The sequence below is a fragment of the Pongo pygmaeus genome, chromosome 20 (assembly GCF_028885625.2).
Source record: "Pongo pygmaeus isolate AG05252 chromosome 20, NHGRI_mPonPyg2-v2.0_pri, whole genome shotgun sequence".
NCBI classification, from domain to species: Eukaryota; Metazoa; Chordata; class Mammalia; order Primates; family Hominidae; genus Pongo; species Pongo pygmaeus.
In genome coordinates this window covers 17314319-17329037 of record NC_072393.2, presented here as the reverse complement: position 1 = coordinate 17329037, position 14719 = coordinate 17314319, and the positions used below count along the sequence as shown (strand labels likewise).

Sequence of the window (14719 nt, the reverse complement as noted above, 5' to 3'; positions counted from 1 at the left end):
GGCTTTTTTTTTTTTCAGCTCACTGCAACCTCTGCCTCCCGGGTTCAAGTGATTCTCTTTGGCTTGGGGTGAGGCCTGTGAGTCCCCTTGCAGGATGGGATCCATGGCATGGCAGCTTCAGACTCCCGAGTAGCTGGGACTACAGGCATGTGCCACTGCATCTGGCTAATTTTCGTATTTTTAGTAGAGAACATGTTCCACCATGTTGGCCAGGCTGGTCTCAAACTCCTGACCTCAGGTGATCCTCCTGCCTTGGCCTCCCAAAGTACTGGGATTACAGGCATAAGCCACCATGCCTGGCCCTCCCTTATGTCTTCAATGAACACTCAACAGGCCCTCCACCTCCTTCCTATCCCTTGAGGTCACTTCACTTCTCCCAAGAATCTTTTTCTGCCTTCTCCATATCCTTCCGACCTATTTCTCTTCTGAACTTGAAGGCCTGCCCCGCAGGGCAGCAGTTGATTCTCCCTGGTCTTCTGAGTTCTCATCTCTTAGATCAGCAGTATCCAACCTCTTTGGCACAAGGGACCAGTTTTGTGGAAGACAATTGTTCCATGGACTGGGGAAGAGGGGGTAGTTTTGGGAGATTCAAGAGCATTACAATTATTGTGCACTTTATTTCTATTATTATTACATTATAATATATAATGAAATAATTATACAACTCACCATAATATAGAATCAGTGGGAGCCCTGAGCTTGTTTTCCTGCAACTAGACTGTCCCTTCTGGGAGTGATGGGAGACAGTGACAGATCATCAGGCATTAGATTCTCATAAGGAGTGTGCAACCAGCTGGGTGCAGTGGTTCACACCTGTAATCTCAGCATTTTGGGAGGCCAAAGCAGGCAGATCACTTGAAGTCAGGAGTTTGAGACCAGCCTGGCCAACATGATGAAACCCTGTCTCTACCAAAAATACAAAAATTAGCCGGGTGTGGTGGCATACGCCTGAAGTCCCAGCTACTTGGGAGGCTGAGGCAGGAGAATCGCTTGAAGCTGGGAGGCGGAGGTTGCAGTGAGCCAAGCTCGTGCCACTGCACTCCAGCCTGGGCAACCAAGCCAGACTCTGTCTCAAAAAAAAAAAAAGGAGTCTGCAACCTAGATCCCTCACATGCTCAACAGTTCACAATAGGGTTCATGCTCCCACGAGAATCTAATGCTGCTGATGATCTGATGGGAGGTGGAGCTCAGGTGGTAATACAAGTGATAAGGAGTGGCTGTAAATACAGATGAAGCTTCGCTGGCTCACCTGTCACTCACCTCCTGCTGTGCAGCCCCTTCCTAACAGGCCACCAACCGGTACCAGTCTGTGACCTGGAGGTTGGGGACCTCTGTCTTAGATCATTCCCCAAAGGAGGCAAAACCTGCTGTCTTCATTTCCTGTGGCTGCCATAACAAATTGCCGCAAACTGGGTGGCTTAAAACAACAGAAATACATTCTCATTGCTTTGGAGACCAGAAGTGCAAAATCAAGGCATTGGCAGGCCCTTGCTCCCTCTGCAGGCTCTAAGGGAAGAGCTTTCTTTGCCGCCTCCAGCTTCCAGGGGCTCCAGGCATTCTTTGGCTTGTGGCTGCATCACTCTAGCCCCTGCCTCTGTCTGCATGTGACCTTCTCCTCTGTCTTCTCCCCTTCTCGTCTCTTAAACAACACTTGTTGCCAGGTGCAGTGGGGCATTCCTGTAGTCCCAGCTACTCGGGAGGCTGAGGCAGGAGGATCGCTTGACCCAGGAGTTCTGGGCTATAGGGCACTGCGCCGATCAAGTGTCTGCACTAAGTTTAGCATCAATATGGTGACCTCTTGAGAGCAGGATGACCAAGTTGCCTAAAGAGGGGTGAACTGGCCCAGGTCAGAAGTGGAGCAGGTCAAAACTCCTGTGCTGATCAGCAGTGAGATTGTGCGTATGAATAGCCACTGCACTCCAGCCTGGGCAACATAGTGAGACCTGTCTCTAATTTAAAAAAAAAAACAAGCCGGGCCCAGTGGCTCATGCCTGTAATCCCAGCTCTTTGGGAGGCTGAGGCGGGGGGTTCACCTGAGGTTGGGAGTTCGAGACCAGCCTGACCAACACGGAGAAACCCCGTCTCTACTAAAAATACAAAAATTAGCCGGCATGATGGTGCATGCCTATAATCCCAGCTACTTGGGAGGCTGAGGCAGGAGAATAGCTTGAACCTGGGAGGCGGAGATTGCGGTGAGCTGAGATCACGCCATTGCACTCCAGCTTGGGCAACAAGAGTGAAACTCCATCTCAAAAAAAAAAAAAAAAAGTTAAAGGTGCTTGTCATTGGAGGCCAAGCACAGTGGCTCACGCCTATAATCCCAGCACTTTGGGAGGCTGAGGCAGGTGGATCACATGGGTCCAGGAGTTCGAGACCAGCCTGGCCAATATGGCAAAACCTTATCTCTACTAAAAATACAAAAATCAGCCAGGCATCATGGCACGTACCTGTAATCCCAGCTACTCGGGAGGCTGAGGCAGGAGAATCGCTTGAACTTGGAAGGTGGAGGTTGCAGTGAGTTAAGATTGCACCACTGCACTCCAGCCTGGGTGACAGTATGAGACTGTTTTAAAAACAAACAAACAAAAACTCCCGTGCTGATCAGCAGTGGGATTGTGCCTATGAATAGCCACTACACTCCAGCCTGAGTAACACAGTGAAAACTCTGTCTCTAATACAAAAATTTTTTTTTTTTTTTTGAGACGAAGTTTCACCCTTATCGCCTAGGCTGGAGTGCAATGGAGCGATCTCAGCTCACTGCAACCTCTGCCTCCCGGGTTCAAGGATTCTCCTGCCTCAGCCTCCCAAGTAGCTGGGATTACAGGCTTGGGCCACCATGCCTGGCTATTTTTGTATTTTTAGTAGAGATGGGTTTTTTTTTCCTTTTTGAGACGGAGTCTCGCTCTGTTGCCCAGGCTGGAGTACAGTGGCGCGATCTCAGCTCATTGCAAGCTCCGCCTCCCAGGTTCATGCCATTCTTCCACCTCAGCCTCCTGAGTAGCTGGGACTACAGGCGCTTGCCACCACACCCGGCTAATTTTTTGTATTTTTAGTAGAGATGGGGTTTCACCGTGTTAGCCAGGATGGTCTCGATCTCCTGACCTCATGATCCGCCTGCCTTGGCCTCACAAAGTGCTGGGATTACAGGCATGAGCCACCATGCCCAGCCAAAAAAAAATTTTTAAAGATATTTGTCGTCCGGGCGTGGTGGCTCACGCCTGTAATCCCAGCACTTTGAGAGGCCAAGGAGGGCGGATCACCTGAAGTCAGGAGTTCGAGACCAGATTGACCAATATGATGAAACCCCGTCTGTACTAAAAATACAAAAATTAGCCAGGCATGGTGGCGGGCACCTGTAATCCCAGCTACTCGGGAGGCTAAGGCAGGAGAATTGCTTGAACCCGGGAGGCGGAGGTTGCAGTGAGCCGAGATCGTGTCATTGCACTCCAGCCTGGGCAACAAGAGCAAAAACTCCATCTCAAAAAAAAAAAAAAAGATATTTGTCATTGGATTTGAGGCCACCCCAATCCAAGGTGATCTCATCTCAAGACTCTTAATTACATCTGCAAAGACCCATTTCCTAAATAAGTCAGCATTTATAGGTTCCAGGGAATATATCTTTTTGGTGGGCCACCGTTCAACCTGCTACAGCTGTGCTGGAATCAGATGAGCTGGGGGGCAACCAGCAAATAACCTTGACCCCTTGGAGTTCTGTTGTATCTGCTTGTCTGTAAACGGGAGGATCTGCATAGCTGGGGCCGGGCTGGGTCCATCCCTGCTTGGTGTGGTCTCCGCAGCGTCCTTGAGACCCGTCCTGGCCCACGTGGCCTGGGGTAACTCCCATGTCACTGTTCCTGCCCCTGGGATGGGGATGTTCAGCCTTCCCCCACCCCCAGGCAATGGACTTGTGAGGACCAGTCCTAGGGTCTGGCTAGTCAGCCCGGTTCATCCTTGGCACATGCCCCCCGAAGTGCATCTCAATGTCACACCTTAGGGACAGTTCCCACGTTTGTCCTGGTCTAAGGTTGGAAAGCTTTGGAAACATTCTTTCTATGACCAGGACAGTTCTGAAAGCAGAGTTAGCTCAACTCCATACCTCTATCAGGCCACCAGAACACTTTGGCTCCATTGCTAAATTTGTTAATGCTTCTGGTCACTCATTTCTTCCACATAATATTATTGGGCAGCTTCTCTGAACCAAAACCATCAGTAGATTCTGGACTTGGTCCCTGTCTTCCAACAGATCACATTCTAGGGAGGTCATGAGCAGGGCTGGTGGGCTTCTCTAAGGAGGTGACCAGGCCTGGAGGCTGGAGAGGGCCTGGGCTGTGGAGGTCTTAGGAACCAGCTTTTTATTTCTATTATTATTATTTTTTTAGATGAGGTCTCACTCTGCTGCCCAGGCTGGAGTGCGGTGGTGCAATCTCGGCTCACTGCAACCTCTGCCTCTCGGGTTCAAGGGATTCTTGTGCCTGCCTCAGCCTCCTGAATAGCTGGGATTATAGGCGCCCACCACCACGCCTGGCTAATTTTTGTACTTTTAATAGAGATGGAGTTTCACCATGTTGGCCAGGCTGGTCTTGAACTCCTGACCTCAAGTGATCTGCCCACCTCAGTCTCCCGAGGGGATTACAGTGCTGGGATTACAGGCGTGAGCCACTGTACCTGGACTTAGCTAGCTGTCTTAACAAAGACCTGGCCATGGGGCTGGATGGGACAGGGTGGCCAGGGCTGTGCCTGCTTCCCCTAGAGTATCACTGTGCTCATTTGCCATGTACTTGGGCATCCTGGCCAGACCTCATTTGGAAAAAGGAGTGCCAACTTACAAGAATGGTAATGGGAGCCAGGGACAGTGGCTCACTCCTATAATCCCAGCGCCTTGGGAAGCCAACATGGGAGGCTCGCTTGAGCCCAAGAATTTGAGAACAACCTGGGCAACATAGTGAGACTCCATCTCTACAAAAAATAAAATGTTAGCTGGGCGTGCTGGTGTGCACCTGTAGTCCCAGTTACTGGGGAGGTCAAGGCGGGAGGATCGCTTAAGCCCAGGAGGTGAAGGTTTCACTGAGCTATGATCGTGCCACTGCACTCCAGCCTGGGCAACAGAGTAAGATGCTGTCTGTGTTTTTGTTTTCTTTTTTATGAGATGGAGTCTCATTCTGTTGCCAGGCTGGAGTGCAGTGGCACGATATTGGCTCACTGAAACCTCCAACTCCTTGGTTCAAGCAGTTCTCCTACCTCAGCCTCCCAAGTAGCTGGGATTAAAGGCATGCGCCACCATGCCCAGCTAATTTTTGTATTTTTAGTAGAGATGGGGTTTCACCATGTTGGCCAGGGTGGTCTCAAACTCCTGACCTCAGGTGATCCACCCACCTTGGCCTCCCAAAGTGCTGGGATTACACCACGCCCAGCCTATTAAAAAAAAAAAAAAAAAAAGCAAGAAAGAAAAGAAAGGAGATGGGGTTTGAAAATTGGGTCTGCAGGCAGTGAGAGCCACAGAAGGCTGCAAAGCAAGGGGCTATGAGTCACCCAGAGCTCTCCTCAGGGATGCCTCAGAAGCCAGTGGGTGGGTGGGATGGGGGCAGAGCAGCTTCCCAGGTTTCACCTTCCCACCCCACCCTGCAGGAGGAGAGAGGCTCCATTGACAAAGCGAGGCACTTCCTGGAGTCTGCTGTGCCCCTGGCCACGGACCCCTACAGCTGTGCCCTGACTACCTACGTGCTGACCCTGCTCCGTAGCCCGGCAGCCCCTGAGGCACTACGCAAGCTCCGTAGCCTGGCCATCATGCGAGGTAGGTGTCCCTGGCCCTCCCCAGAGGCCACAGCGTCGGGAAGCCCACTGTGGAGCCCGGTAAACAACTCATGAACGTATTTATCAAAACTGACGAGTCATGTAGTCCCAGCTACTCAGGAGGCTGAGGCAGGAGAATTGCTTGAACCCGGGAGGCGGAGGTTGCAGTGAGCAGAGATCGCGCCATTGCACTCCAGCCTGGGTATCAGAGCAAGACTCCGTCTCAAAAACAAAACAAAACGAAACAAAAAACTGATGAGTCGGCCAGGCGCGGTGGCTCACGCCTGTAATTCCAGCACTTTGGGCAGATCACTTGAGGCCAGGAGTTCAAGACCAGCCGGGCCAACATGGTGAAACTCCGTCTCTCCTAAAAATACAAAAATTAGCTGGGTGTGGTGTCAGGTGCCTATAACCCCAGCTACTCGGGAGGCTGAGGCACAAGAATCGCTTGAACCCAGGAGGCAGAGGTTGCAGTGAGCTGAGATAGTGCCATTAGAAAGAAAGAGAAAGAAAAGAAGGAAAGAAAGAAAAGAAAGAAAGAAAGAAAGAAAGAAAGAAAGAAAGAAAGAAAGAAAGAAAGAAAGAAAAAGAAAGAAAGAAAAAAAGAAAGAAAGAAAGAAAAAGAAAGAAAGAAAGAAAAAGAAAGAAAGAAAGAAAGAGAAAGAAAGGAAGAAAGAAAGAAAGAAAGAGAAAGAAAGAAGGAAAAGAAAGAAAAGGAAAGAAGGAAGGAAGAGAAGAGAGAGGGAGGGAGGGGAAGGAAGGAAGGAGAAAGGGGAACTGACGAGACTCCTTTTGCTCCTTTGTCAATTGCTTTGTTGATTATAGTATTCATTCATTATCGCATCTGCTAGTGACTTTATTTGAGGAAGTGGCTTGTCCAAGTCACACCAGCCCCAAGCATCACTTTCCTTGCCTGTGAAATCTGGGATGCCAACCCCTTGGGAAGGGGAGTTCTCAGGGAGGGATCCCCAGCAAAGAACGCATCCCCCGCCTCCGGCCAGGCTTCCTGGGAATCATCCCAGGACAGGGGTGCTGGGAGACAGGGGAGGGTTGGGTCTGGCTTCCACCCTTCCCTCCACTTGCTGTGTGAGCCCTGGAAAACTTTTTTGAGCTGTCAGTCTCCCCACCTACAAAATCATCACCCACTGGGACTCCAATCCCTGAGCTTTGACTTTCTCAGAATGCCCCCAAACTTAGTCTCTTCCCACTTCACCCAGACCTCCCCACTCCACCCCTACCCCCAGCAGCTGCACTGGGGCCCAGACAGGTTTCTCTGCTTAAGTCATTAAGATGCCACCTGAAGAATTGTTTTCATTGCTTCAGAAAGAAAAAAGTTTAAAGAGGATCCAGGGATGGAGTGGGAGGTGGTGATGGTGGGCTGGTTTCTCTCTGGATTTGAGTCTTTACACCTCATGTGAGCTCAGAATCCTTGGAGCCTTTTTCTTTTCTTTTTCCTTTTTTTTTTTTTTTTTTTTTTGAGACGGAGTTTTGGTCTTGTTGCCCAGGCTGGAGTGCAATGGAGTGATCTCCTAACTCACTCTCCCAAGTAGCCAGGATTACAGGCATACACCACCATGCCTGGCTAATTTTTTGTATTTTTTAGTAGAGATGAGTTTCTCCATGTTGGTCAGGCTGGTCTTGAACTCCTGACCTCAGGTGATCTGCCTGCCTCAGCCTCCCAAAGTGCTGGGATTACAGGTGTGAGCCACCGTGCCTTGCCATTCTTTTTAAATTATTATTATTTTTTTATTTATGTATGTATTTATTTATTGAGACAGTCTCACTCTGTCACCCAGGCTGGAGTGTGGAGTGCGGTGGCTCGGTATTGGCTCACTGCAACCTCTGCCTCCTGGGTTCAAGCGATTCTCCTGCCTCAGCCTCCCGAGTAGCTAGGATTACAGGTGTGCACCACCACACACAGCTAATTTTTGCATTTTTAGTAGAGATGGTATTTCACCATGTTGGCCAGGCTGGTCTTGAACTCCTGACCTCAAGTGATCCACCCACCTTGGCCTCCCAAAGTGCTGGGATTACAGGCATGAGCCACTGAGCCTGGCCAGAATCTTTGAGCCTTTGCAAGTCGAGTGTGGCTGCTTGGGCACTAAGTGGGAACGTCAGGGGATGGATCAGTACCTGGTCAGGAGGGAGGCTATTGACTAGTGATGTCTGTGCCAGGAAGGGGAGGGGTGGCCATTGATTAGTGTGTATGCCGGGGTAGGGTTGGGTGGCCATTGATTCACGATGTCTGCCAGGGGCACAGGCAGGGCTGGGGCTGCCATAGGTTTGCAGATCTGAGATGGAGCCCCGAGGCCCTTCCTGTCCCAGCTGTCTTCCCCTGATACTCTTCTCCCCCTGGGGTCCCACAATACCTTTTCTTTAGACCCCATGCTTGGATGCGCTCCATGGGATGCCAGGCTACACACTGGGTGGGTTGTAGCTCTTGACCACTCCTTTCCTTGCAGATGGGTTCACCCACTGGAGCCTGACAAATTCCTGGGACGTGGACAAGGGCACATTCTTGAGCTTCAGTGACAGGGTCTCTCAGTCAGGTACTGGCCACCCCAGCTCCCGGGTGCCTGCCTTGGCCATACCTCCATGCACTGGGCCCATGTCCCCGTGTCAAAAGTCCCCAGTGGGCCTCTTCCATTGCAGTGGTCTCGGCTGAGGTGGAAATGACAGCCTACGCCCTTCTGACCTACACTCTGCTGGGTGACGTGGCCGCCGCCCTGCCTGTGGTGAAGTGGCTGTCCCAGCAGCGAAATGCACTTGGGGGTTTCTCCTCCACTCAGGCGAGCCGGGCAGGGCCAGAGGGAGGGGCTCAGGGCTGGATGGGTGGGGTCCCTGCAGTCCTTGTTTTGAGCTCTGAGGTGGCCAGGCAGTCTGGCCCCTTCTCACCTTATGGAGCCCCAAAGAGGGCAGGGGTTGGGGGTGAGGGACAGATGCCCCTGGATCCTCCGTGGGAGCCCAGCCTCTGCCTCTGGGGACACGCCAACCTGGCTGTCCTGAGGCCCCCAGTGCCATGGGTGTCTGCACTGGGTCCAGTCTCTATTCCAGCCCCGTTGGTGCCTGTTTCAGGCTAGGCTTCCAAGACAGGAGTCAGGGGACCACTGGCCAACTCAGGGTTGATGGCCGTCTCCTCGTCCATCCCCAGGACACCTGTGTGGCTCTGCAGGCCTTGGCTGAATATGCCATCTTGTCCTATGCTGGAGGCATCAACCTCACTCTCTCCCTGGCCTCCACTAACCTGGACTACCAGGAAACCTTCGAGCTGCACAGGACCAACCAGAAGGTTCTGCAGACGGCAGCGGTGTGTGTTCCTGGGACGAGGGTTTGGGGGTTGTTGGAGGAGGGGTCAGCAGGGCCTCACGGTGACTTCTGTCTCCAGATCCCCAGCCTCCCCACGGGGCTGTTTGTGAGTGCCAAGGGGGACGGCTGCTGCCTGATGCAGGTGAGGTTATGGGGAGCATTAGGTGATCTTGGGCTTGTCCTCCTGTGCCCCATTCCCTCCAATCACACAGTGGAACCCCGGGGACCCCCAGAGGGTTCTGAACTCAGCAGCATGCCAGACTGCAGGACAGGCTTTCAGCCTTCTAATACTGCCCAAGGCAGGTGGCCATGGGTCCTCTCAGGTGTGCCGCCCCCACCCCTGAGAGGGTCCATTTGACCCTCAGTCCAGGGATCTCTGACCCAGTGACTCAAGTAGATTTGCCTAAGGGCTCGAGGTCATTCCCCCTGCTGTAGCCTGGATTTAGCCCCAGACCAGGCTGGGGCAGGTGCATGTCACGGGTTCTGACTGGCAGTCAGAGGGCAAGTTTCCCGCGATGACTCTCGCTAGCCTCCATTTTCTGATCTCTAAAATGGGAGCCCAGATAACACCGTGGATGAGAGGGAGACCCCTAGACTCAGACATAGCTGAGCACAGCTCTGTACCCCAGATCCACAAAACTGGTCTGATGATTGTGCCTACACCCGCTTCGGTGATTTCAAGGCTAAAAGGAATAATGGTAGTCTCTGAAACTGTCATGGATGTCATTGTCCTCATAATTCTGGCTGTTCCCACCTCCCCACTGCCCTTTCTCCTCCCCTACCCTGCACCTGTTGTGGAGGGCCCAGGTCCCTAAGGCTTCATCCTCCAACACCCCCCAGATTGATGTCACCTACAATGTGCCTGACCCGGTAGCCAAGCCGGCTTTCCAGCTGCTCGTAAGCCTCCAGGAGCCCGAGGCCCAGGGACGCCCACCCCCCATGCCTGCCTCCTCAGCTGAGGGTTCCCGAGGAGACCGGCCCCCAGCTGATGATGATGACCCAGCGGCCGATCAGCATCACCAGGAATACAAGGTGATGCTGGAGGTGTGCACCAGGTAAGGCCACCTGCCCTGCTGGCGTGGGCATCCCAGGAGGGTGCAATGTGCGGAGCGGATGGCCTTCTGGGACCAGGAGGAGCTTCCGGCTCCAGGCACTCAGTGGTGGTTTTTGTTTTGTTTTGTTTTTTTGAGACAGAGTCTCGCCCTGTCGCCCAGGCTGGAGTGCAATGGTGCAATCTCGGCTCACTGCAACCTCCGCCTCCTGGGTTCAAATGGTTCTCCTATCTCAGCCTCCCGAGTAGCTGGGATTATAGGTGCCCGCCATCACGCCCAACTAACTTTTTTGTCTTTTTAGTAGATACAGGGTTTCACCATGTTGGCCAGGCTGATCTCGAACTCCTGACCTCGTGATCTGCCCGCCTTGGCCCCCAAAGTGCTGGGATTACAGGTGTGAGCCACCTCGCCCAGCCAGTTTTTGAAATGAATGAAAGAAAAGTGAATGGACACAGAAGACTCCAGTATGGTTGGGGCGGGTGGGCCGGATGGGGACAGCGATGTGTGGCTGGGACACTGGTCCCTGCCCGATAACACCAGCACCAGGCCTGGTTTCCAAGAGTGAGCCTGGGACCCGGCCACAGTGGGTCCTCACCCTAAGAAGATGTTTGTTGCCATGGTGATGGATGCTTGTCACCATGGTGATGATTGGTGGGTGAGTGGTTGCCATGACACTTGCAGCCCATCAGAGCCGCTACCCTGGTAACGGCTGCCCTGACCTTGACTCTCAGCCCGAATGTGTCCAAGTTCCCCATCTCAGAAAGTTCTGGAAATCAGAGTCCAGCTTGGTGCACTCCCTGCAGCTGCAAGCTCCACTCTGAATGTCAGCTTCCTCTTCCTTGTCCCCAACGCCCTATAGGAAGCGCCTGGCATGTTGCAGGCTCCAGAGAGAACCCAGTTACCTCCCTCCCCACCCCACCATGTTACAGAAGGAGAAACTGAGGCCAGAGCTGGGGGTTGGTTTCCCAGAGTCTCCTGCAGGGCGGCAGTGTTGAGCAGCCATGTCCAGAGTGGGGTCGCCAGCTGCTTCCCAGGCTGGGGACACAGAGTGAAGTCCAGGACAAAACACAGTGCCTAGTCAAGAGACCTGGTCAAGCCTAGAGCCCTTGGCAAGGCCCTTTCCTTCTGGCCTCAGTGTCCTTGCTGTAAAATGGGTTGACTGAGTTGACCGAGCCAAGGATGTGTGTGTCAATGGCCAGCCGGCCAGGCCCCAGGGCAGGTGGGACATCAGCTGTGTGGGCTCCAGGGGGAGAGGGAACCTTGAATTCCACCTCTGGGCTTGAGCTCTAGGGCCTCTCTCTCTCCCCTGTTGTTGGAAGGTGGCTGCATGCAGGGTCTTCCAATATGGCTGTCCTCGAGGTGCCCCTGCTGTCAGGCTTCCGGGCAGACATCGAGAGCCTGGAGCAGGTGAGGCAACGCCGGTGAGCAAAGGTGGGCAGGGATCTCTGAACAATAGGTAGGGCTTAGGCACCCAGGGTCAGGCTGGCTGGCAGTCCAGACCTTTGTAAAATGCTATGGGTATTCTTTTCTTCCCTCTCCCCCTCCCCCTCCCCCTTCCTGTCCCCCTCCTCCTCCCCTCTACCCTGTTTCTCTCTTTCTTTTTTTGACATAGTCTTGCTCTGTTGCCCAGGCTACAGTGTAATTATCCGATCTTGGCTCAGATTCCCAGTGGAGCCTTGAACTTCCAGGCTCAAGTAATCCTCCCACCTCAGCCTCCTGAGTAGCTGGGACTACAAGCATGTGCCACCATGCCCTGCTAATTTTTGTATTTGTGGCAGAGGCAGGGTTTCACCATGTTGCCCAGGCTGGTCTCAAACTCCTGGGCTCAAGCAATCCTCCCGCCTCAGCCTCACAAAGTGCTGGGGTTACAGATATGAGCCACCATGCCCGGCCCCTTTTCTCCTCCCCTTTCTGGGCAAAAATGGGCCATCTGTCTACTGAGGAGTAGGTGGGGTGGGGTGGGGGCTGCTCCAACAAGTAGATCTCCCATGGGGCCACTGTCACTATTATTATTATTGTTATTATTATTATTATTTGAGATGGAGTTTTGCTCTTGTTGCCCAGGCTGTGCAATGGCACAATCTCAGCTCACTGCAACCTCCACCTCCCCGGTTCAAGCGATTCTCCTGCCTCAGTCTCCTAAGTAGCTGGGATTACAGGCATGCACCACCACGCCCAGCTAATTTTTTGTATTTAGTAGAGATGGAGTTTCTCCATGTTGGTCAGGCTGGTCTCAAACTCCTGACCTTGGGTGATCCGCCCACCTCAGCCTTCCAAAGTGCTGGGATTACAGGTGTGAGCCACAGCACCCGGCCCACTGTCACTATTATAAATGCCACCTAGAACTTCAGCAAAGTTCCATGTGCTTTGGCCCTGGGTGGGGAACCATGGGGTATTCTCAATCCACATTCTGCCAAGACCAGCTGTCACCCTCACAACCCTAAGAGAGACCAGTGCCACATCCCCATTTTGTACCGGAAGGAAGAGGGACATGGGGGTGGGGATTGCTGCCCAGCTCTGGCTGGGGGAGAAAGAGGACCAAGAAGCAAGAGGTCCAGGGGCCAAAGGAGGTCTGCAGTGTGGGGAGGATGGAACAGGAAAGCTGGGCCTATTGTCACCTCCCCTCCAAGGAGGCTTCACGGAGTACCAGGGGATGAGGATGTGGTCAATTCAGAGGACTTGGAGTGGGTGTGGGTTTTTTTAAAATCAAAAACTGGAAAAAAAAAAATTCCAGGCTGGGAGGGGAACTTGAACAGTGCAGCTGAGACACCAGCAGGTGGCAGGGCTCAGCCGGGCGCCTCTTTGGCCACGGAGGAGCCTGACCTGGGCTTGGGGCTGGGTAGAGGGAATGTATAGGGAGGGGAGGCTTGTGCTCCGGGCAGGGATAGCCATCCTTGAGCGTCCTCTCCTGGGTGCTGAGAGGCTGGCAGGGCCTGGGGAGCACTGACCAGCACCCAGACACCAGCCCATGGTTAACTTGTGGGCAAGTCCAAGCATCCCACTGACCACTGCCCCCAGTGGATGGGAGAGGAAGCAAGTAGAGAGTCTGAGGACCCTGACTTCTGGCTTCCTCTGCAGCTGCTCCTTGACAAGCACATGGGGATGAAGAGGTATGAAGTGGCTGGACGCCGAGTGCTCTTCTACTTTGATGAGGTACCACCAGCCGGGGTTGGTGGAGGAGGCTTCCCTGGTGTGCATGTTGGTGTGGGTGCACCAGTCACTGCCTGGTGTGGCTCCCTGCAAGTATCTTGTACCATAAAAAAGATATTGGGGCCGGGCATGGTGGCTCATGCCTGTAATCCCAGCACTTTGGGAAGCCGAGGTGGGAGGATCACTTGAGCTCAGGGGTTTGAGACCAGCCTGGGCAACATGGCAAAACCCCATCTTTACAAAAAATATTAAAAAGTGGCCAGGCCCTTTGGCTTACGCCTGCAATCCCATCACTTTGGGAGGCTGAGGCAGGCGGATCACCTGAGATCAGGAGTTCAAGACCAGCCTGGCCAACATGGCAGAACGCTGTCTCTAGTAAAAATACAAAAATTAGCCAGGTGTGATGGCACGCTACTGTAATCCCAGCTATTTGGGAGGCTGAGGCAGGAGAGTCGCTTGAACCTGGGAGGCGGAGGTTGCGGTGAGCTGAGATTGTGCCACTGCACTCCAGCTTGGGCGACAGAGCAAGACCTGCAAGACCTTGTCTAAAAAAAAACAAAAAACGACACTGGGAGAATAAATTCCAGGCAGAGCTGGCCATGCTGACAGCTCTGTGCCCTCGGCTGATGGCAGTTGGTAGAAAAAGCAGGGAGGGGCCAAAGTGGATATTATCCATTTGTAGGAAGGAGTGAAGCATTGATCCATGCTACAGCATGGATGAACCTCAGAAACATGATGCTGAGTGAAAGAAGCCAGACACAAAAGGCCACAGAGTACATGATTCCATTGATATGAAATGCCCAGAACAGGCAGATCCGTAGAGTTGGAAAGATTTGTGGTTGCCAGGGGCTGGGGGAGTGGGGAGTGAGTGCTGATGGGGATGGGGTTTCTTTGGGGGAGAAAGAAACTGTTCTGTAACTAGACAGAGGTGATGATTACACAGTATTGTGAATGTGCTAAATCCCACCCACACATGCTCAGCCATGCGTGCACACACACAAAAAGGAGTGGTGTTTGAGAGGCCACCTGAGATGTTTTCCCAGTGGGATGGAAGGACCCAAAGAATAAAAAATGGGACCAAGGCTGGGCGCGGTGGCTCACGCCTGTAATCCCAACACTTTGGGAGGCCGAGGCAGGCGGATCACTTGAGGGCAGGAGTTGGAGACCAGCCTGGCCAACATGGTGAAACCTGGTCTTGATCAAAAATACAAAAAATTAGCAGGGTGCGGTGGTGGGCGCCTGTAATCCCAGCTACTTGGGAGGCTGAGGCAGGAGAATCATTTGAACCCAGGAGGCCGAGGTTGCAGTGAGCCGAGATCACGCCACTGCACTCCAGCCTGGGCAACAGAGCGAGACTCTGTCTCAGGAAAAAAAAAAAAAGAAAGAAAGAAAAGTAAAAGAAAAAAAGAAAATGGGATCAC

The 14719-nt window shown here is 52.9% G+C and overlaps 1 protein-coding gene across 8 annotated transcripts in view; it reads left to right on the top strand.

Moving 5' to 3' along the window:
* Window positions 1-14719, top strand: part of CPAMD8 (C3 and PZP like alpha-2-macroglobulin domain containing 8) — a 138366-nt gene that overhangs the window by 118448 nt on the left and 5199 nt on the right. For 3 of the 8 annotated variants that reach the window (XM_054465910.2, XM_063658932.1, XM_054465911.2), the window contains 8 exons: window positions 5626-5791; window positions 8253-8339; window positions 8443-8579; window positions 8942-9097; window positions 9176-9238; window positions 9937-10151; window positions 11468-11555; window positions 13227-13301. In XM_054465910.2, coding sequence (XP_054321885.2) covers window positions 5626-5791; window positions 8253-8339; window positions 8443-8579; window positions 8942-9097; window positions 9176-9238; window positions 9937-10151; window positions 11468-11555; window positions 13227-13301 — 987 coding nt within the window. Of the gene's footprint in view, window positions 1-5625; window positions 5792-8252; window positions 8340-8442; window positions 8580-8941; window positions 9098-9175; window positions 9239-9936; window positions 10152-11467; window positions 11570-13226; window positions 13302-14719 lie in introns of all 8 variants that reach the window. The other 5 variants (XR_010125092.1, XM_063658933.1, XM_063658931.1 and 2 more) reach the window with 5 other exon arrangements.